This window comes from Lissotriton helveticus, chromosome 5_1 (genome assembly GCF_964261635.1).
Source record: "Lissotriton helveticus chromosome 5_1, aLisHel1.1, whole genome shotgun sequence".
NCBI lineage: Eukaryota > Metazoa > Chordata > Amphibia > Caudata > Salamandridae > Lissotriton > Lissotriton helveticus.
The window spans coordinates 1,636,428,369-1,636,452,356 of NC_136065.1; the positions used below are offsets into that span (position 1 = coordinate 1,636,428,369).

Consider the following 23,988-nt stretch of genomic DNA (forward strand, 5'->3'; position numbering starts at 1 on the left):
TCTCAGCTAGGGATCTGGACCTGGCCATTCTAACAGAAACTTGGCTCACTGAAGCCTCTACCCCGATTATGGACATACTAGTCCCCCCCAACTATCACATCATTAGGCTAGACAGGTCTTCAGACAAGACGGACGGGGGAATTGCATGCATTTTTAGAAGTAACCTCTCCGTTACTAAAGCCACCTCCCCCTCCCTCTCCTCCTGTGAACTCCTCTGCCTCGACATCACCAGCGAGGGTAAACAAGTTTGTGCTTTACATCTCATCTATCACCCGCCTGGTGACAATCTCATATTCACCCAACAACTCATGGACATGATCACTTCCAATGCCGGTCGGCAGACCACCCAAGTCTACCTCGGTGACTTCAATCTCCACTGGAATGATCAGAAAGACACAGTGGTGAACAGTCTCAAAACTTTCCTTAATGCACTTGACCTCACCCAAATATGCGATAGACCAACACACGACAAAGGCGCGATACTTGATCTCATCATTGCCAAAGAGTATACTACACAACTGGAGGCGATTCTACCCTGCGACTGGTCAGATCACCACATTATCACCTTCTTTATCAATGAAAAAGTTAAACCTAACCCGGCTCAACCAATCAAATCCAAAACATGGAAAAGAGACATGAAGAATCTCAACCCCTCTACTCTGCCTCTCCATATCGGCAATCTCCTCCTTCCCCCTTCAGGTGCCTTAGATGTTCAATCACTGACTGACCACTACCTTGAATCCATGAATACATTAGTCAATGAAGTCGCCCCACTGCAACTGAAGAGAGTCTCCACCAAAACTTCTAACCCCTGGTATGACGACAGACTCAATGACGACAGGCGTTCGATGAGAATGGCAGAGCGCACCTGGAGAGCGGACCCTTCAGCACTGCACCTCAAAAGGCTTAAAAACAAGAGAAATGCCTACTTCAGGAAAATAAAGCGCACAAAGTTGGACTTCTTCAGCCGCCAGTTGGACCAAGCAAAAAACAGGCCAAGAAAACTGTTCGAACTAATCAAGACCCAAACAAAGGCACAACCCTTACAATCAAATAGCACAACAAGTGACTCCCCACGCTGTGAAGACTTCTCTGCTTTCTTTAAGCTAAAGACCGACAACATAAGAAATGACCTCATCATGGATGTAAGCCGATTCCCCAACCACACCAGAATGGCTAACACTCAACCCAAAAACATGGCATCTTGGCTGTACTTCGATACCTACTCGGAAGAAGCAATACACAAACTGCTCTGCACCTTGAAGCCCTCTAATCACCTCACAGACCCTCTACCTGCTAATGCTGTAAAAGACTTCATCCCTTTGCTCCTCCCTCTCTGGACCAAAATCATCAACTGCTCCCTGCAACAAGGCCTCATTCCAGACTCCCTCAAGGTGGGGCAAGTCACGCCTATACTCAAGAAACCTACAGCTGATCCGTCTGACCTAAACAATTACCGGCCCATCACCAATATCCCCACTCTGGCCAAACTGCTGGAGAAATGTGTCCAACTCCAACTAACAAGACACATTGACCAATTTGACCTCCTTAACTCTCATCAATCAGGCTTCCGACCGAAACATAGCACGGAAACAGCTATGACACACATAATTGATGACGCCCTCCAAATTCTTGATCGCAATGAGTCCTGCCTCCTCATCCTTCTTGACCTCTCGTCAGCATTTGACACGGTCAAACATGAGAACTTGCTGGAGCTGCTAAGCACTAGAAGAACAAGTTACTTACCTTCGGTAACGATATATCTGTAAGAAACAGTAGTTAGTATTAGATTCCTTACCTTAGAATATCCCCAGGCGTCAGTCTGGATCCGGAAACTTTTGCGTAGCAGTACCCCTGCGCGTCGGTAGGCGTCGTCTGCAGGCGTCCCCTGCGGCTCCGCGTCGTCGGCGTCGTGCGCCGTGATGACGTCGCTGGAGTATATAGACGCCGCCTCCGCGCGCTGACGTCAGTTCTTTGCACACAGCTTTTCCGCGCCAGAACACGCAGAGCCATGTGAGAACTAACACTGGTGCCATTTGAAACTAGGGCCCTGAAAGGGATGTCCTTAACCCTAGGTATCAGTTCGCAGAACGGGGAGGATGGGTGGGGCGGTAAGGAATCTAATACTAACTACTGTTTCTTACAGATATATCGTTACCGAAGGTAAGTAACTTGTTCATCTGAAAGAAACAGGTTAGTATTAGATTCCTTACCTTAGAATAGATACCCCAGCAATACCAACCCCGGTGGTGGGTCTGCGAACCAATACAAACCTACACCAGAAAGTCCTGGAGGACCGAACGGCCAAAGAAGCCATCCCACCGGACTTGACTGTCCAGGCAGTAGTGCCTCGCAAAGGTGTGCAGCGAGGCCCACGTAGCCGCCTGGCAAATGTCCTGCAAAGGGACTCCCCGGCCCAGGGCAGTAGTAGCCGCCGTGGCCCGAGTGGAATGGGCCCTCAGCCCAACAGGAGGTTCCTTCCGAGCCAAAGAGTAGCATGCTTTGATGCACAGGACGACCCACCGAGAGATGGTTCGTTTCTGTACCGCCCTTCCCTTCTTCTCACCCACGTAGCCAACAAACAGTTGGTCATCCACCCGGAACTGGCGTGTGAGATCCATATAAAATGAAAGCGCACGTTTTGGGTCCAGACGATGGAGCCGCTCCTCATCTTTTGAAGGATGCGGAGGCGGGAAGAAGGAGGGTAAGGTGACGGACTGCCCGATGTGAAAAGCAGAAACTACTTTGGGCAGGAAAGAAGGCCTAGTCCTAAGAACCACCTTGTCAGGATGGACGGACATGAAAGGAGGTTTGACAGAAAGAGCCTGGAGCTCACTCACTCTCCTGGCAGAGGTGATGGCAACCAGGAAGGCCGTCTTTAAAGTGAGAAGACGGAGAGGACAGGAATGAAGCGGCTCAAAGGGAGCACACATCAAGAATGTCAGAACCAGGTTCAAGTCCCACTGAGGCATCACGAACGGAACAGGTGGATACATGTGCGTGATGCCTTTCAAGAATCTCAGTACAATAGGGGACTTGAATAAAGATGGCTGATCAGGTAGCCTTAAGAAGGCGGAAAGGGCAGAAAGGTAGCCCTTGATAGTGCCCAGAGCAGAGCCCTGCTGGGCAAGAGAAAGAAGGAAGAGGAGAACCTCGGAAAGAGGGGCAGAAAGGGGATCCACAGCCTTTGCTGTGCACCATGCCACAAATCTGTTCCACCGGCAGGCGTATACCGACTTTGAGGAGGGACGCCTGGCTGCCAGAATCACATCACAGACTTCAGGAGGCAAGTCGAATGGCCTCAACTGTCGCCGCTCAATCTCCACGCATGGAGGTGGAGGCTGGACAGGTTCGGGTGGAGGACCGTCTCCTGCTGCTGCGACAGAAGGTCCTCCTGAAGAGGCAGGCGGATCGAGGGACCGACTGACATGCTGAGTAGCTCGGGATACCAGTATCTTCGAGCCCAGTCCGGAGCCACAAGGATAACTTGGGCCCGGTCGCGCCTGATCTTCTTCAGCACTCTGGGCAGAAGTGGTATAGGCGGAAAGGCGTACAACAGACCGCAACTCCACTCGCGCCGAAAGGTGTCGCCGAGCGAGTGCCGTCTTGGAAACTCCAACGCGCAAAACTGATGACATTGCGCGTTCTCTTCTGTGGCGAATAGATCTAACCAAGGCTCTCCCCATTGCTGAAAGAGGCCGTTCGCCACGTCCGAGTTCAGACGCCATTCGTGATCCACCGAGCACCGACGGCTGAGTTCGTCCGCCCTGGCGTTCAGAGAACCTGCCAGGTGTTGAACCGTCAGAGTCACGCCCTGACGTTCCAGCCATTGCCAGAGGCGCAGAGCCTCCTGGCAAAGGGTCCACGACCCCACACCGCCCTGTTTGTTGCAGTACCACATGGCGGTGGTGTTGTCCGTGAACACCTGCACTACACTCCCGTTGACAAAGGGGAGGAATGCCTTCAGTGCTAGGCGAATCGCCCGCAGCTCCAACATGTTGATATGGAGCCGGGACTCCGCCGGAAACCAGATGCCTCTGATCTCCGCCTCTCCCAAGTGGCCACCCCAGCCCTGGAGGGACGCGTCCGTCACAACTACGTGCTCCGGTTGGGGAAGGGAGAGGGATCTGCCTCTGACCCAATCGCGGTCCGTAAGCCACCACTGCAACTGTCTCGCAGCGCCCTCAGAGATCAGGACATGGTCGGACAGGTTGCCCTGATGCTGGGCCCACTGAAACTTCAGGTCCCACTGCAGAGCCCGCATCCGCCACCTGGCGTGATGCACCAGTAGGATGCAGGAGGCCATCAGCCCCAGAAGCCGCAGCGTCAACCTGACCGAAACCCGGGATAACGGCTGAAAGATGGGAATCAGAGCCTGAATATCCCGGACCCGCCGTTCCGGAGGATAAACCCGAAACTGCGCCGAGTCGAGAACCGCTCCGATGAAAAGGAGCTTTTGAGAGGGACACAGGTGTTATTCCGGCACATTGATGGAAAACCCCAGCTCGTGCAGGAGGTATGCCGTCATCTGAAAGCTGGTGGACGACTGTTTGGGGCGAGCCCGCCTTCAACAACCAGTCGTCGAGGTAGGGGAAGACTGAAACCCCTAACCGGCGCAGATGAGCTGCGACCACCGCCATCACTTTCGTGAACACCCGTGGGGCGCTGGTAAGGCCGAATGGGAGCACGATAAACTGAAAGTGCTCGTGGCCTACCGTGAACCGCAGGTAACGCCGGTGGGCCGGCAGGACGGGGATGTGAAAATACGCATCCTGCAAGTCCAACGCTACCATCCAGTCTTGTGGGTCTAGAGCAGCCAAGACCTGAGCCAAAGTCAACATCTTGAACTTCTCCTTCCGGAGGAAGCCGTTGACGCTCCGTAGGTCCAAGATAGGACGCAGGCCTCCTTTGTCCTTCTTGGGCACCAGAAAGTAGTGGGAGTAGCAACCACACCCTACTTCTGGCCCAGGAACGCGCTCGATGGCCCCCTTGGCCAAGAGGGCCGTAACTTCCTCCTGCAGAAGTGTCAAGTGGTCCCCCGACACACGGTGGTTCTGCGGTGGCATGGCTGGAGGAGTGGACTCGAAGGGGAGGGAGTAGCCCCTTCGGACGAGCTGCAGCACCCACCTGTCCGATGTAATCGCGCGCCAGCGGGAGTGGTGATGGCGAACCCTGCCACCCACTGGCGTCACATGGGCCCGAAAGCTCGGACTAGGAAGATTTGGAGGCTGCTGCGGGGGGAGGTGTGGACTGACCTCGCCGCTGTCCTCTACCGCCACCACGGCGGAATCCACGGCCGCCACCGCGCTGGGGAGCGTTCTGCGGCGCGTGGCTGGCAGCACGTGTGGGACCGCCCCTTCCTTGGCCACGAAAGGGGCGAAACGGACCCGTTTGCTGGCGCTGGGTCGAAAGACCCAAGGACTTGGCCGTGACCCTGGAGTCCTTGAAGCGCTCAAGCGCGTTGTCCGCCTTGTCACCGAACAGGCGACTGCCATCGAAAGGCATGTCCATGAGGGCATTCTGGACATCCGGCGAGAAGTTGGCGGATCTCAGCCAGGCATGGCGACGAATCGCCACCGTCGTGGACATAGCCCGTCCCAGCGAGTCGGTCGTGTCAAGACCACACCTTATCGAATACCTCGCCGCGTCCCGGCCTTCAACCAAGGCCTGGTTGAGCTTGTCCCGCACCTCCTGCGGGCATTGCGGCAGACACTCCGCGACCGTATCCCACAGAGAGTGGGTGTAGCGGCCCAAGAGGCATGCGGTATTGCAAGACCGCAGTCCAGCACTCAAAGACGAAAAGACCTTCTTGCCAAATTGGTCATATCGTTTCGATTCCCGATCGGGCGGGGTCGACGGGAATGCGGACTGGGAAGTGGAGGCCTGGATCACCAGACTCTCCGGGGAGGGATGGGTGGAGAGGAAGGCAGGGTCGTCCGAACATGGACGGTGACGCCTGGCAACGTTTCGGTCAACCGGTGCACCGGAAGCGGGCCTGGACCAGGTGCCCAAAAGGACATCCGTCAGTGCCTCATTAAACGGCAGCAGAGGCTCCTGTGGGCATGCCTGCGGTTTAAATACTTCGGTGAGGATGTTAGGTTTCACCTTAGCGACGGGGAGCTCAAGGCTTTGGCAGCCCTCATCAGGACCACCGAATAGGCAGCCCCCGCCTCCGACGCCACAGGGGAAGGCGAGACAAACCCAGGGTTGGGCGACTCGTCCAGACCACTGGCATCACCTAAGTCACCTACCCAGTCCACGTCATACTGGCAGGCTCGTGACAAAGGGTCCTCAGACCCCTCCCAACCCTCTCCATAATCGTCCTCATCGCCATAGTTCGAGTCGACGATATAGACCGGCTCCTCGGAGCCAATGGGCCCCAACGGCGCCGGACTCGGCGTCGGACGATGCCGGTCCGACTCCGCGTCAGGAGTCAGAGAGGGAACGGGGGTGGCGCCGCGCGGCGCCGGAGACCCGACGCCGGCCGGAACCGACGGCGGAGTCACGGCGCCGCGCGGAGGCGGCACCACGGGTTGCCCCAATGGAATCGGCGCCGGAGAGGCCGGTGGACCAGCCGGCGACGACCCTGAAGGGCCCAGCGGCGCCGGGGCCAGAGCCGCCGGCGGCGTCGGAGCAGGTGCACCCGAACCGCTCGGGCCCCCAGACGGGACCGACGGCCCCGCAGGCGCCGTAGGCCCCGCCGGAGGAGACATCGCCCTCATAGCCATGAGGAACTCCTCAATCTCCTCGCGCGACGCGCCTTTCCCAGGGACCGACGGGTATGGGGCAGACGGCGTCGGCGACCCACGCGGGGCCGCCCGAACCCCCGGCCGCATCACGCGGGCGTCGGGGGGAGTCGGGGGTACGATGACGACGCCCCGACTTCTTGTGTCGCTTACCTGATGAACCGGAGGAATGGTGGCGACTCCCGGAGCGCTCATGGCGGCTCCGCGATCGTTCCCTCGACCGCTCCCTCGACCTCCGACCGGACTGGGACCGCTCTCGACGCGGGGCCGACACTCGGAGCTCGAGCAGCTTGCGGGACCGCTCCCGTCTAGCTTTACTAGTCAAGGCCCGGCAGTCGACGCAGGACTCCACGTCGTGGTCCGCGCCCAGACACCGGAGGCAGAGTCGATGGTGGTCGGTGACCGACATCATGCGGTCGCACCCGTCGCAACTCTTAAACCCGGGCATCCTACCGGCACCTGAAGAAAGAGTTAGAGTTAACAAAAACTTGGTCAAAAGACCGGAGTACTGCTCTTCGGATCTGCGCTAACTGGCGCGGAAAAAAGAAGAACTGACGTCAGCGCACGGAGGCGGCGTCTATATACTCCAGCGACGTCATCACGGCGCACGACGCCGACGACGCGGAGCCGCAGGGGACGCCTGCAGACGACGCCTACCGACGTGCAGGGGTACTGCTACGCAAAAGTTTCCGGATCCAGACTGACGCCTGGGGATATTCTAAGGTAAGGAATCTAATACTAACCTGTTTCTTTCAGATTGGGACTATCGGGAACGGTTCTCAAATGGTTTTCGTCCTTCCTTCACAACCGGTCTCAGAAGTTCAAGATCGACAATGTGCTATCTTCACCTGTGCCTGCAGATCTAGGGGTTCCACAAGGATCCTCCCTCTCCCCCACATTGTTCAACCTCGTCATGGAACCGCTCGCCACCTTGCTCCAAGCTGCTAATGTACAATTTCATATGTACGCCGACGACACACAACTATACCTAAAGCTTCAATCCCCGGAAGATATCAAACTTCTGAATTCCATGCTTATTAACACTCAATCCTGGCTAGCCAATAATCACCTCAAACTAAATGCCCTGAAAACTGAGTTCCTTCTCATCTCACCCCCGACGAAAATTTCAACCACCCAAACATGGCTCAACAACCTAACAGCACTCAATGTCCAACCCACCATCGTGGACTCAGCGAAATCCCTAGGCATCACACTGGATGCCAAGCTCAACATGCAGCAGCACGTCAGCAAAGCCACAAAATCAGCTAATTTCCAAATCAACACACTGAGGAAAATTAAACCCTTCCTCCCTGCTGAAGACTTCCAAACTGCTGTACAAGCGTTAGTCATCCCTCGAATAGACTACGGAATTGTGGCCCTCAGCGGTCTCCCTCTATCCACAACAGCACCCTTAAGAGCCTCCCTGAACGCTGCCGCAAGACTCATTACTGGCTCAAGAAAACATTTGCATATTTACCCTGACTTAAAGTCCCTAAAATGGCTGCCTTTTGAAGCCAGAATACAACTAAAAATTGCAGTTATGACACACGCGGCAGTACACCACAATGCACCCAACTACCTCGCTCAAAAGTTGTCTATATCAGGAGGTTCGAGATCCAACAGAAGCTCAAAAAATCTACTCCTGAAACCCCGTAGATTCCGGAAAGAGAAAACTTACAAGCGCTCCTTCTCAGGAATGGCACCCAGGATCTGGAATGCGCTTCCTCCTGAAACCAGGCGTATCTCCTCCACTGCACTCTTCAAGAAAGAGGTGAAAACCATCCTTCTGGCCAAGATCTCCTGAACGCTTTAGGTGTTGGATCAGAGACTCTGCATTGCTTTGTGTCAATGCTTACCTTGTCCTTTGGCACTATACCTCTACCTGAGAGAGACACTACTACGCTACTCTCTCACTACCAACCAATATATGATACACGTTGGGTCACTGTTTCACCCTCCCGGTGCCCCCACTCAGTGCTCTCTCTATACTAAAACACTGTTCTAAGCCTTCCACACACCCAAAGTGTACCTGAACACCTCTGTAGTGGGATCATTGACTTGTGCCGTCTTATATTTCTTGTTTACCTGACTGTATTTTGATGTTTTATGTATGTTATTATTATCCTTTCATGTTAGTGACTATTACATTGCTCCCATTACCTCTGTTCATTCCTACTGCCCCTACCCCTTTCATTGTGAAGCGCTCTGATATCTGTAAGGATCTTGTTCGCGCTATATAAAACTTTGAATAAATAAATAAATAAATAATAAATGGAAGTACCTTGAACAGGTAATGCTTGCCTGCTACTACAAATCTCAGGTATTGCGATGAGCCGGATGAATTGCAACATGAAAATATGGGTCTTTTAAATTGAGAGTAGACAAAGTCTGCTCTTTGTAAAAGTGAACGCCCCTATTGAAGTGTCATCATGTGAAAATGCTCCGACAGTATATAGTGGTTTAGCTCTCTCAGATCTAAAATCTGTCTTAGGGAACCGTCCTTTTTGGGGATGAGAAAATACAGAGTAAATCCCTGAGCCTTGGTACTGTAGGGGAACAGGCTCTATCGCCCCTTTTAGTAAGATGAGCCATTGTTTTGCTGCATGAACAGCTATGCGCTTGCCAGAGGCGTCAATTAGTTTTGACTCCTTATCTGGTGGAGGAGCATCCCCTGAAGTTTGAGAATTTGCTCGCTTACAAGCGTTTAGGATACCACTAGGGAATCTAAAGGCAATTATTCTTTGCTAAAGATGGGGTCTGTAGGAGAGACTTTAATATTATTTTTGTCCACTCTAGGAGTTAAATTGCAGCATCTGACTGGGTCTTTAAAATTTTCTTCAGCATGTCTCATAATGCCTTTAAGCATTAGGAGTGATTGTAATGACCTATGTGTGAATGCTAGTGTCTCAAACAAGAATTCTTCTTCCAGTGATTCTTTGTTGGGCTCTGCCCCATGGTAATGTGCAGCCCTGGCAATGAGTTCATGGTGTGTTGCATTGTCATCTGGAGGAGATAGTTTGGTTGGGCACAAGTCTGGATCAGTATCACCTGGGGGATCCACTGTGTAATCTGTCCATGGATCTATTGGAATATTTCTCCCCCCATTATCTGCATCATCATCATCACGATGAGATGTAGGAGAATATTGAGGTGCAATTTGCAAAGAATTTCAAGGTGGTGACGGAGGTGCTGGAGGTGGCGGTGATGGAAAATGAAAAGGACTTGTAGCCACAGTTTTTTTCTTCAAGGGGATTTTGTAAGAAAGGTCCTCTTCTTAAAGCTTGCGTTTGAGGTGGTTTATGTAAATATGACCAAAATCAGAGTTAATATGCAGTCTTTTTTGCTTTGGATCGGGTGTTAATGGAATAATGTCTACTTTCGGATCTGTTTATGTTTCGGAGCTGAAGTTTTCGGTGCTGACGGAGGCTGGCCTTTTAGCGCGGAAGGTCTCGACTCAAAAGGTTGCTTGGCTTTCGGTGCAGGAGCTTGGCTTATGCTTGGAACTGAAGACTTTCGGCTCAGAGGAGGGTTTTTGTCGACTCAGTACAGAGTACTTGACTGGTGGTTTCGGGCCTGGTCCGTGGGCGTCGCATCTGAAACCTCATCTCGGTGCCGACCTTGGCCAGTAGGCAGAGGTGGTGCCGAAGCCTTATGTTTTTTCAAGACCGTTTGTGGAGGCAAGGGGTCTTTGGTACTTACGTCACCTTTACCCTGTGGCAGTTCTTCAACATAGAGGTCGATCTTGAGTTCTGAGCCTGAATCTGGTTTGGAGAAGACTTTCTCCTCCTCTGCTGCCGATGCCACGATATCTTCTTGGCAGGAGTCTTCACCAAAGATGTCTGCGATGTCCTCGATGCTTTGACGGTGCATCACCAGACGTCGAGCCCGACGATTGCGAAGAGTCTTCTTTGGTCGAAACGATTTGCAAGCTCACAATTTTCATCTTTGTGGGTGGGTGGGTGACAAGCACAAGTCGCACACTTAGTATGAGTCGGTGCACGGATACTTTGCGTGGTACAAAGGACAGAATTTAAACAGAGTCCGATCCATCGACGGAGAGCTACCCGATCGCGGTTAGGCCTCGAAGGCCATCCATGGAGCTTTCCGACAGAAGGTCGATTCCGATGTCGAAACGATACGCAGAGATGTGGGAACGCTTATGGAAACAATAATGTTGAGGTAGAGAGGATTGCGTGTCGAGGGAAACCCGAAAAACGGTTTCGGACCGGAGCACAGCAATATATATACAAAAGCGAAGGCGGAAAAAAAACAATCTTACAGTGGAATCGATGACCATGCGCACTATCACCGAAAGGAGGAGTCACATTACCTTGTGAGTAGGAAAGACTTCTTCGAAGAAAAACAACTTGCAAACATCCAAACCCAACACTAGATGGCAGGAGTATGCACTGCATGTGTATCTACAGCACATATGCCTCGAACATATACATATCTTGAGCTGTAAATGCATGCGCTGTACAGGCATATTCGTGGTAAATGGTTGTATTTTAAAGGCAATGTGTGGTAAAGGCATTGTGTGGTAATGGATATGTGGTAAAGGTATTATGTTGTAATGTCCGCATTGTAAAGGCTGTGTCCCGTGTATCAGGGTAGGATCCCAAGGTTGAGAAACAAAGGCTAAATTCTTACATCACCTCTCTTTCCTTATGTCTTCTGCCACAGAAAAAGTTACATTTTTAATCAAACCATTAATGAATGCAAAAGAAATAAAAACTCAAACTTGCCCCAAATCCCACAGAGCAGAAAGAGGACTTCATTACACTGTTTCACCATTGATATTTTGGAAAGTATTTGTATTATTCCAATTATAGCAGACACAATAATCGTTTCCAGGGGCACCAAGAAGAGGGACTGAAACTAAAGCTACTCACAGCTAGGAACCGTGGGTCTACCGAAAACTCAGGATGTCCTTGTAGCCAGGACTCCAGCTCACAGCGCCGTGGTGCATCTTCTCCTAGCAGCAACTTGCCCTGTTTGTTCACCACCGGAATCCTGGCTTCTACGTCTATCCAGGGTTCCTGCCACAGTGGCTCTGCCATCCGCTCCACCTTCAACTGCAAGCAAAGCATACATCCTCAGCTTTGGCAGACAAAACTATGTAACTTCAACTGAAAGCTGTTTGCTTCAAAAAGACAAATATGCATGTATGTATATGGTATTTCTAAAGTGCAAACCTAGCCAAGAAGCGGCGGAGTACTGCACATGGTCAAAGACAAATGAAAGATATTGGGATTGAGCAGGTGGGTTGTCAGTGGGAGTGGCACTCTTTCTCACAGACTGTACTAACTACTGATAGATAGGGAGTTGAAAATCCAAAACGATGTGTGGACAGCAAAATGAAAAGGAGTCCAATAAAGAAACAATGTGATTAAAGGCGGATGCAGAGAGCAGGAAATATGGAGCAAAAAAGGAAAGGAAAATGCTACTTACCAGTATGCATCTGTTCTTGGCATGTAGAGCTGCAGAGTTGCACACTATGCATAGATTGCCACCTAGTGTTGAGCCCGGATGTTTGCTGTTTGTTTTGTTGTAGAAAAGTCTTTGGAAGTCATGGGATAGATGACTCCTCCTTTGGATGATACTGCGCATAGGCATCGGCTCCATCCCCAGATTGTTTTTCGCTATTAGGGAAGTGATGGAGCCGTATAAGAGATAGTGATGTCCATGTGATATGTATCTAAGTAAGATAATACTGGAACAGATAAAGGTAGCCGGGGAGGCGGGTGGGTGTGTGCAACTCTGCAGCTCTACATGCAAACAACAGATGCATACTGGTAAGTAGCATTTTCCGTTCGAGGCATATGAGCTGCAGATTGCACACTATGCATAGATTACATAGCAGTTCCCACACCTAGCGGCGACCACCAGTATCTGTTACAATGGTTCGAAACAGTGTTTTGAGTACAGCCTGGCCCACAGTAGCTTGTTGTTTAGTTTGCACATCTACACACTAATGCTTTGTGAATGTGTGCGGTGTAGACCATGTAGCTGCTTTGCATATATTATCTAGGGGAATGTTCCCTAAGAATGCCATTGAAGCCCCTATCTTCCTGGTAGAGTGGGCTTTTGGTCGGATTGTTAATGTACGTTTGGCTTTTTGATAACATATTTGTATACATTTAACAATCCACCTATCGATCCCCGATTTACATATGGGATTGCCTTTATGTGGCGGTGAGAAAGACACAAAGTTAAAAGCTTGTGTCCTTTCAATGTAGTACAGTAATGCTCTCTTGACATCTAAAGTGTGTAGAGCTCTTTCTGCGACTGTTTGGGGCTGCGAGAAAAATACAGGCAGCTCAACGGAGTGATATAGATGAAATGGTGAAATGACTTTTGGAAGGAATTTTGGATTAGTACGAATAACCACTTTGTTATGATGCATTTGCAGAAAGGGTTCCAGAATTGTAAATGCTTGTAGTTCACTAACCCTTCTGAGAGAAGTAATGGCTACTAGGAAAGCTTCTTTCCAGGTTAGAAATTGCAATTCACATTTATGTAATGGTTCAAATGGAGGTCCCATTAAACTTGTGAGAACTACATTTAAATTCCACAGTGGTGCAGGTGGTGTTCTGGGAGGAATTATTTTTTTGAGTCCTTCCATGAAAGCCTTAATAGCTGGTACTCTAAGAGATCGATGTTGTTTTTTTTGCAAGTATGCCGCAATGGCTGCAAGGTGTAACCTGATAGACGTGTAGGCTAAGTTACACTTTTGAAGGTGTAATAAGTATCCGATGATGTGTTGAATAGACGCGTCTAAAGGAGTAATTTGGTTGTTTTGGCAGTATATGACAAACCTTTTACACTTTGCAGCATAACATGCTCTGGTAGTGGGGCGTCTAGCTTCTTTGATAACGTTCATACATTCTGGGGGAAGGTTGAGGTAACCAAACTATGACCTCAGGAGCCAGATCGCTAGGTTGAGCTGAGCTGGGTCCGGGTGTCTGATCTCTCCATGGCTCTGCGTTAATAGGCGTGTAGATAGGTTTAGTTTTTTGGATTGGCACCGCAGACATTTGTAATAGCGTGGTGTACCGCGGTTGTCTGACCCAAGTTGGAGCGACTAGGATGAGCGTTAGGGAATGTTGTTGTAGTTTGCATATCACTAACGGGAGTAGTGGGAGAGGAGGTAAAGCATACGCAAATAGTTTTGACCAGTTCATCCATATCGCATTGCCTCTGGACAATGGGTGTGGGTATCTAGCCGCAAAGTTTGGGCATTTTGCGTTTTCGTGGGTGGCAAAAAGGTCTATTTGAGGTTGTCCCCACATTTGAAAGAATGGATTCAGAACTTGTGGATGAAGTTCCCACTCGTGGATCTGCTGTGTTTGTCGATTTAGCAGATCTGCCATAGTGTTCTGTATTCCCGGGACGTGTTGGGCTAACAGGAAAATATTAGTGGTATAGCCCAACTCCATATCTGCTGAGCTAGCAGAGAGAGCTGCAGAGAGTGTGTCCCTCCTTGCTGGTTTATGTAATACATAGCTGTCATATTGTCTGTGCGGACTAAGACAGCTTTGCCTGACACTTGAGTTTGAAAAGCTTTTAGGGCTAGAAACACAGCTAGCAACTCTAAGTGATTGATGTGGAGTAGCTTTTGTTGCGGTGTCCACCTGCCTTGCATGGTGTGATGCAGCAGATGAGCTCCCCAGCCGGAGAGCGATGCGTCCGCTGTCAAGACTATTTGATGAACTGGCTCTAGAAACGGTCGCCCTTTGGAAAGGTTTTTGGTGTTCCACCTTTGCAGAGAACGAGGAGTCCGACCGTCTACCAACACTAAGTCTGTCAGTTGATCTTGAGCCTGGTTCCATTGGCGTTTTAGGCACTCTTGGAGAGGACGCATTTGCAATCTTGCGTGAGGTACTACAAATATGCAAGATGCTATTATTCCTATGAGCTGCATGAATACTCGGGCTGGTAGCGAGTTTAGCGGTTTGAATTTTGTTAGGAGAGTTTGTACACTTGTTATCCTTGCTGGAGAGGGATAAGCTAGTGTTAGTTGGGTGTTTATTGTAGCTCTGAGATACTGTTGTATGTCGAAGGTTGTAGATGAGACTTGGTATGATTTACTGTGAATCCCAAGTTGTGAAGCAGCTGAATAGTATTGTGAGTGTGTTGCACACATTGGCTGTATGTGCTGGCTTTTATGAGCCAGTCGTCCAGATACGGGAAGACATGAATATGTTGTCTTCTTAGGTGTGCCGCTACTACTGCTAGGCATTTGGTAAACACTCTTGGTGCTGTTGTGACTCCGAATGGGAGCACTTTGAACTGGTAGTGTTGCCCGTCGAGCACAAATCTGAGATATTTTCTGTGCGCTGTGTGAATGGGAATATGGAAGTAAGCATCCTTGAGATCTAGAGTGACAAGGAAGTCATTTTGTACCAGGAGTGGCAGAACTTGTTGGAGTGTGACCATATGAAAGTGATCTGACTATGTAAATATTTAGAGGCCTGAGATCTAGGATAGGTCTTAGGGATCCATCCTTTTTTGGTATTAGAAAGTATAGGGAGTATACTACCTTGTTTTTCTGATGCTCTGGCACTATTTCTATTGCGTTTGTTTGCAGGAGAGATATTACTTCTTGTCTTAGCAATGTCAAGTGATCTTGTGACATTGGACACTGCTTGGGTGGTATATTTGGGGGTGTGGATGTTAGTTCTAGACAGTAACCTGATTGAATTATCTGCAGCACCCACCTGTCTGAGGTTATGTTTTCCCATGCTGGAAGGTACTGTTGAAGTCTTCCCCAGAAAGGAGTGGAATGGGAAGTGGAGGAAAGTCATTGGGCAGGGGTAGAGGCAGAGTGGGTGTTGTTATTTATGCCTCTGCCTTTGTTATTGCTACCCCTGTAACCCCCCATTTGGTAGCCCTTACTGTAGGTGGACTGTGTTTGGGCTTTATATGAGGTAGAAGGTGCATCTGAGGAGTATCCTCTAGTGGCACCTCAGTAGGATGAGCGACGAAAGGAACGTCTGGGAGTCTGCGACTGCAGGGCTCCCATAGATTTTGCGGTGTCTGTATCCTTCTTCATTTTTTCAAGGGATACATCCACATTAGGGCCAAATAAGTGATGCTCATCGAATAATTGATTTAGAATGGCACTCTGTACTTCAGGTTTGAATCCTGATATACGTAGCCAGGCATGTCTACGCAGCAATACACTGGTGTTAACTGCCCTAGAGGCAGTGTCTGCTGCATCAAGTGCACACCTAATGGAGGTGTTTGTAATGTTTGTGCCTTCCTGGATAAGCTCATTCGCTCCATCCTTGTATTTGTCAGGGAGGTGTGTCATCAATGACTCTAGTTCGTCATAATGTGCCCTGTTGTATCTGGCTAACAGTGCTTGTGTATTGGTAATACGCTACATGGTTGCTGCTTGAGACGCAGTTCTTTTCCCTGATGCGTCAAGCAGTTTGGACTCTTTATCTGGTGGGGGAGCTTCACCTGAAGTCTGTGAGTTTGCTCTCTTGCGTGCATTGGAAACTACAAGTGAGTCTAGTGGTACTGGGCCTTTAATGTATGCTGGGTCTGAAGGGGCAGGCTTATATTTTGTATCTATCCGAGGGTTAATGACCCTAGTTCTGACTGGGTCCTTGAAGACTTCAGGAGCGTGCTTAATTACTACTTTAGGCATAGGTAGGATGGATGAGGACCTTTGTGCATTGTCAAAAGTGTCCATTAAGAAGTCTTCATCTACCGGATCTGTGTGCATATCTACCACATGATATTGAGTAGCCATGTGTATTAACTCATTAAACCCTATAGTGTCTTCCGGTGGGGAAGGCCTTGAGGGGTATATGTCATCTTGAGGGACATTTGGGACGTCTGGGGTGTTATAATCATCCCATGGGTCAGGTGAGCCTGTAGGAGAAGCTGGGTCAGGCATGTTACCCCCCCATATCTTCAGAGCTATCATCTCTATCTGGTATAATAGAGGATGCCGGGGATTGTGGTGGTGGTGATGAGGCAGGTGGAAGAGAAGGGGAAGGAAGTCTCAGAGGAGAGGTAGCCATGTCCTTTCTTTTAGGATGAGGAGCTGGAGCTGGTTTATCCTGTGGTCTCTTATTTGGGGCCAACATTAATTGTCCAGTAATGGGATCTTTAGCCAGAGTCTTTTGCCCAGGGTCTGGATAAAATAATTCCTCTTCAGGAGGCCGATGTTTTGATGTTGAAGAAGGTTTCGACCCCGAAGCCGTTTCTTTTGGCTTTTTGGCAGTGTCTTTAACTGGAGACTGAGGAGTCTTTTTTGGCTCCGAGAATTTTTTCGGGTCCGAGGACTTTTTCGGATTCGTTGGTTTTTCGGTTCTGGTGTTATTTTTGCATCGGAAGCGGGTTTGCTCGGTTCCGACCTGGGTTTTGGTGCCGAAGGAGTTTTCGGTGCCGGTGGTTTAGCTGTTGGCGTGGTCAGTGTCGTTGTCTTTTTCGGTGCCGGTAAATTTGTGCCGGCACCGTGCGAAGGTCGACTCGAGCCAGAGTCGCCTGAAGGCTTAGTTGGCTTCTTAGCCGGGCCCGAAGGTGGGGCAGTAGAAGCAGAATGTCGGTGTGCACCCGAGCCCGAAGGCGAGGGTGTGACCGGGGCTTCTTTGGGTGTGTCGAGGAAGGGTCGGGGTCGACGGTCTTACTTACGACCAGCTGTCCTGAAGTGATTTCCTCGACTTCCGAATCTTCTTCCTCTTCGGAACCGCTGTCGACGTCTTGTTGTTCAGGAACGTTGACGCCTTCTTCGAAGATGTCGTCCGGAATCGGAGCTGAAGATCTTTGAGCCATTGTTCTCCTCGCTCTTCGGACCCGGGTAGTCTTTTTGGAGCGGAAAGAGGCACAAGCTGAACAGTCTTTGGCCTCGTGCTCCGGGAAGAGGCAGAGGTTACACACCTCATGAAGGTCGGTGTGGGAAAACTTCGACCCACATTGAGGACACTTTTTAAATGGCGTCCTTTCCATGAGCTGGAGTCGAGGCCTAGTTAGGCCCGAAGGCCGTCGACGATTCCCAGCGTTGACGATTACCGGAATGGAGATCTTCGGTGTTGAAGAATGGCGCCGACTGGAAAGCGTTCAAAACTGAGTTTTTTAAACAGTTGGTGAGGATCGCACGCCGAAGGAAATCGGTTCCAACACGGAGCGCTGGAGACACATCCGAGCCCAGTGGCGGAAAAAACAATCTGGGGATGGAGCCGATGCCCATGCGCAGTATCATCCAAAGGAGGAGTCACCTATCCCGTGACTGCCAAAGACTTTTTTTACAACAAAACAAACTGCAAACATCCGGGCCCAACACTAGGTGGCAATCTATGCATAGTGTGCAATCTGCAGCTCATATGCCTCGAACATACAATATAGGACTGTATGGTCATACAGCAGGGTTATAATTCCCTGATGCAGTAACAAACAAAAATGAATTTCTTGCAACTACAAGGCTCCAGCATTCTTATCTTTAATAGGATGGCAGGCTTAAATTATTTCCTGCCATCAGAATGTGAAGCCTGTAGGAAACTGGCTCTATATATACTTCACCAAAATGAGGTATAGTGTGTATAGAGTCCAGGTGACCACAGAGATAGGCAGAGGTTAAAGTAGGTAGAACCTTACTCTCTATTTGTGGTAGAGTAGTCGAGCAGTAGGGCAGTATCAGAGGAAAGTGTTTAGCATTTGATGTCAGCAAATGTATTCATACACCAAAGAACTGAATTTTAGGCCTATTGTTGTATAAAACAATATTCTGTTTATTTTTAGAACCAAGCAAGCCTGGCACAGGTGAGCATTAAACACTTTACAGTAATAAGTTACTGAATGTAGAACAGTTTGAAAATGCAATAGGAATTGTACTTGGTTTCATTTACAGGAGATGCAGTAGGTTGCAACACTTAGCAAATACAGTACATTGAAATGAATAGGCTTTTTCAGTAAATTACAGGTAAGTGACTTTTTACGTTACTTTTCTAACTCAGTGATGGATGCCTAGATTAAGCACTGGGACATTTCCTGCAAACAGGAAAGTAAATACGTTTTGGTTATTTGTGCGATTTATTTAAGAATATTTTGAGATTTCAAAACTCCACACTTAGAAACTTTTTGGAAGAAAATTGTTAATGCTAGCCTATGAAGGAAAAACAGGTTATCGACTATGGTAGTTAAGATTCTGGGTTAGACTCAGGGGTCCCCCAGGGTCAGTGATGCACTCGTGTTACACCCTCAGCGGCACTAGGGCGGCCGGGTGCAATGTTGAGGCCCAATGTTATCCAATGGGGGATAGAAGGGCCTGGGTTGGTGGCTGCTAGCAAGCAGGCCACTGGGTTGTGGGAGCAAAGCTCCTAGGGTTTAGATAAGGGCAAATGAGTAGCACAAAAGGTTCACCCTCAGAGGCACTTGGGCGGCTAGGTGCAGAGTGTTGTTTTGACGTCGGGCACACTGTTTTCTATGGAGAACCTCCGGTTTGCAAAAGCACTGCAGGCAGGGAGATGAAGGACTTCTGGGTGCGACCACCACTTGGGGAGGTAAGTTTTGGAAGTTAAGGGTTAGTGAGGCACAGTCAGTTTGGGCACAAAAGGCTGTAGGGCGTCAGGTGCAGGGGTGCCTTTTGGGGTCGGATCTTCTTACCAGCTCCTGGTCACGGTTAGGGGGTCTTCTGGATTTAGGCTGCAGGTGTCAGCTGGAGGATTGCGGCAGGTCAGGGGTCGCCGGATCTTGGTTCAGGATGGCCGGGGTGACCTCCTCGTTGTGTTTTTCCACTCGAGCTCGGGACTGGTTTGGCGGTTGCAGAGTGGCCTGGATTTGCGGTCTCTGGCTGCTGCCAGAGGTTGCGGTTGAACAAATCCAGTGTTCACGGGAGAAGTAGTCTTTGGAAGTGAAGGTAGGCAGGTCCTCCGGGGTTTTCGAGGTTGCTGGCTGCAGGACACACCGGGATTTTGCAGTAGCAGGTAGGGCTGGGGCCAAGTCAGTGGGTGTTGTCCTCTTGTTAGCTGGCTGCACGGCTGTTCGGTCATTCTTCTTTTCTTCTTATCGTTTCTGGATCTGAGGAAGCAAGGTACAGGGTGCCCCCTAAATACTAGATTTAGGGGCGTTACAGGTTGGTAAAGGGCCAGGACCAATGGGTCCCTTCCCTGGGGTGGGTACACTCCCTATTGTGCCGCCCTCCAGTGGGAGGGGGGCAGGAGCCTGTCCCTGGTTGGTTGGGTCCCCCCCATCCTCAAGATGGCAGGGACTCAAAGGTGTGCTTCACCTTGCCTCCCCCACCTGAGGGGTGGAGTTGGCAGAGGTGGGCACAACTCTTTCCCTCACTTGTTTTTCCTGCCGGATCTCCCGCCCAAAGTGGGGGGTAGAACAAGTGTGGACCAGTTGCTGAAAGCAGCAAATGGTCTGGGGAAGCTCACCAAGGCGGCATGCCTTTGAAGCTTCCCCTTCATGATCCCTGCCCATCCTGGGGGAGGACGCTTCGCCCCTTGTCCCAGGATGTGAATTGTTTCAGGCCACCAAGAACAGCAGGCTCTCGACCCAGGGGTCCAGAAACATGTCTGTTGGTGGCAGCCTAAACAGTCACTCAGTCGGTTCGATAGAAGTTGGTAGAGTTCCAGTGGGTATCTCTAAGATGCCCTCTGTTGTGCATTTTACATTAAATCCCACACTGGAATCAATGTGGGTTTAATGTGCTGAGAAGTTTGATACTAAACTTCCCAGTTTTCAGTGGAGCTATTATGGTGTTGAGGAGTTTGTAATGACAAAGTCCCAGCACCATATACTCTTAATGGCAGCACTCCACTTACAATGCCCAAGAATGGACTTGGGCACTGTATGGGGTACAGGGCTCATGCACCTGTGCCCTCACCACTGGCATTGTACACCCTGCTAGAGGGGTGACTGACTATGCCAGGGCAGTGGTTTTGTAGGCATGGCACACAGTGTGCCATGTCGACTCTTCACTTTGTTCTGCACTAAGACACGCAGCCTGCAAAGGTAGTGTAGTGTGTGTGTGTCAGGGTACAGGACCTCTAAGGGTGGCAAATACGTGATGCAGCCCTTAGAGACCTTCTCTGGTCACAGTGCCGTGGGTACCTGTGGTACCATTTACCAGGGGCTGACATGTGGCCAGAGAAGATGCCAATTGGGTTTAGGCTTCAGTGCAATTTTAGGGAAGGAACATAGGCCCTGGGTACCTGATTAGCAGGAGCTGAGGGCACACCCAGTCAAACATCAGCAATTCAGCAAAAAGTGGGGGCATACCATGCAAGAAAGAGGGGACTGTCTCACAAAGTCCTAGCTGCACTTCAAGAAAAGCAGAGTTAGAAATGCATTTATGGACAGCATTATTATTTTCGTCTTATTTACTACTTAGGTCTACTTAATTATGTTTGCGCAAATGGCAGCCAATTTGGTGGATGTGCACTGATCTCCATTTCTCTAAAGGAAGTTAGAATACATTTTCAATACAAGACGTCTGAGGAGGAGCCAGGGTATGAATATGATGGGAATGAGCAGTGGAAAACTGTAATTACAGGTACCTTATTCCTTCGCCAACATCAGATCTTTCAAACATTACCATGCTAAAATTACACTGCTTAGGAGAAAACTAGATAAGAGGAGGGAAATGCCTCAAATAAGAAAAAGACATTTTGAAGGATAGCTCTGTTCAACATATAAGTACGGTTGTGAGAAATTAGTTTAAGTTCACTGCGCGATTAAGAAAATTTGAGAAAAATTACACAAAATTACGTGAACCACAAAGCTTACATTTCTCTATTGTTTAGCGTGCAATGAATACGCAAGTCCAAAATGGACATGGAGATGCACTTGGTACTAAGCACTTAGTTGCACGTGACACTAACAGCAGCTGCTTGGGTTCTGTTTGATCATGTTGTATTTGTTCTTGGCATAGGATTTTCCCTGAACAGACGACAAATATGTGGCGCAATGGCATAGTTTTCCACGTAAAAAGCAAAATGCAGGAAATTGTGCTGGTGAAACAAACATTTTGCCTAAGCCTACATATACCTGTCTCCTGCACCAATATGGAGGAAGGATAATGTTACTTACCCAGTAAGCATCTGTTTTTGGCAGATTAACAAGCTTTGTATACTCCTGCCATCTAGTGTTGGGTCCGGATGTTTGCAAGTTGTTTTTCTTCAAAGAAGTCTGACTCCTCCTTTCAGTGATAGTGCGCATGGGCATTGACTTCATTGTTAAGATTGTTTTCCCGCAGAGGGTTAGAATGGAGTTAGTAAGTGTAGAATAGAGATGTCCATGCGTATGTATGTAAACTGCAACAACTACAGGAGACTGGGGAGGTGGGTGGGCGCATGTGAATCTACAGCTCTACATGCCAAGAACAGATGCTTACTGGGCACGTAACATTATTGTGAGAAGTTGGCCTGATGTGCAGTGTTCACTATTCTAGTGATCGCCATATATCAGTCCAAACAACCCTTATTGATGATTGGTTGTAAGTCAACCTTATAGACCAGCTATCCTAGTAGCATGGATACGAGCAGTCTAAGGCTAAGACTCTAGAGGGCGTGTTAAGCCAGCTGTTTTACCATCACATTACCCCTTGAACACCCAGTGAAAGGACACCACACAAGTGTTATGAAAATAAACAGTGTATTTATTAGAATCACAACAACCCTGTACTCTTTATGAGGACAGGGTGCTAGGCACACAACAAAACTCTTACGAAAATACTTAAGTTAGCACGTTATACACAAATGCCCGAGGGGCACGAAAAACCATATATCCTAAAAGTGGAATGCGAAATTACTAGCAGGTAAGTACAGTACTAATAGGCTTTGGAATAGCTAGGACTTGACTATAGAATCGTTAGATTACTTCTAGGAGACCTAGGGGACTCGGGTGCAGAGTGTGCACTCTCACGCGGGATGCGGGACAAAGTCTATGGAGGCTAGTAAAGGCAAAGTTAGTGTTCACGGGCGAACCCGACCTGGTAGGAAGAAAACGACAGTGGATCCTGACCCTAGGATAGTGAGGCTATGCTGGGACACCGAAGTGCCGAAGTTACCTAGCCCAGGGGCTGCAGCTGCATAGGTCTGAAAAGACGTCGGGGATCTCGTTGCCGGACCAGGAGCCTGGAAGAAGGAAGTTGCTGGCAGGCGACCAGTGAAGGAAAGTTCGTTGGATCCAAGCCTGGATCGAGGAAGAAGAAACCTGAAAGCAGAGGGGACCAAGTTCTTGAATCACTAGCCAGTGATTAAGTGGGCACCAGGATGGCACCGGGCGAAGTCACCTCGACTAGGTGAGTGGGCGACGCTGGCTCTGCAGATCTCACGGACCAGGAGGCGTTGTCGGCGACCAGGATGGAGAGGCGAGCTGTCCCACGATGGATGAAGCTGTCGGCGTCGAAGTTACCCAGGATTGGGCAACAAGCCTTGGCTAATTCAAGCCCACGCGGTGGACTCAAAATGGCGTCTTGAGTGGACCAGGAGGGTCCGGGGTGCTCCTCTTTTGGAAGGGAGCAAGGGCCAGCCTGGAGCAACCAGACTAGCAGCAGAAATGTCGTCGGGCGTCGTTCAGAAGGCCACAAGCCAGCGGGCTAGTAGCCAAACAACGCGGTGAGCAGCAAAAAGCAGAAGGGCCCCACGCAGATCGTGGAGATGCTGGGAGGCTGCACTTCGGTGCTGGAGCTGCTCAGGGTCGGGGCTTCTCGGACCCCAAAGCACTCACCAGGAAATTACTCGGCGGGCTTGCTGGAAAGAAGTCGTGCAGTCTTGAAGATGGCCGGTCCCTCGAGGTCTCGTCACACCCACGAATCTCAGCGTGACTGATGATGCAGGTAGAGGTCAGAGGTGCCAGGGAAGCCGGTTCTCGTCGAGCTGGGCAGTCTTGATCCGGAGGAGAGACTTGCAGCAGACCGCAGTGTTCTTAAGATGGTGCCTGCGGATGCAGGGTGACTACTCCTTAGTCACAAGGGAGAAATCTTAGGAAGAAGTCTTGAGTTCCTTTCGTGGAAAGTAGTTTCAGGATTCAAAGATGATCTGATTTGGAAGGGGGCCAGTTCCTACCTTTATCCTGTAAAAAGGGGCTGGCACGCGACTAAGTCCTGCCCTAGGGGTGGGACTAGGAGGGGGGTGGTTACACCCACTTCCTTGGCGGGCTTTTCCCCAGCACAGGGTCTGGAGTGACCCTGGAACTGGTTCCAGCCAGCCTATGCACAGTGAGCACCGGGGTGCCACTTGCAGTCACCTTCCTCTGTAGCCCTGCCTACCTGGAATACACA

General features: G+C 49.9%; 1 protein-coding gene across 1 annotated transcript in view; it reads right to left on the reverse strand.

Annotated features, from left to right (window-relative positions):
- The window catches only part of LOC144755671 (chromodomain-helicase-DNA-binding protein 8-like), a 1,307,007-nt gene that overhangs the window by 83,610 nt on the left and 1,199,409 nt on the right, over positions 1 to 23,988 (reverse strand). Inside the window, 1 exon segment of the mRNA XM_078644841.1 lies at positions 11,639 to 11,821. Within this exon segment, the coding sequence (XP_078500967.1) occupies positions 11,639 to 11,821 (183 nt within the window).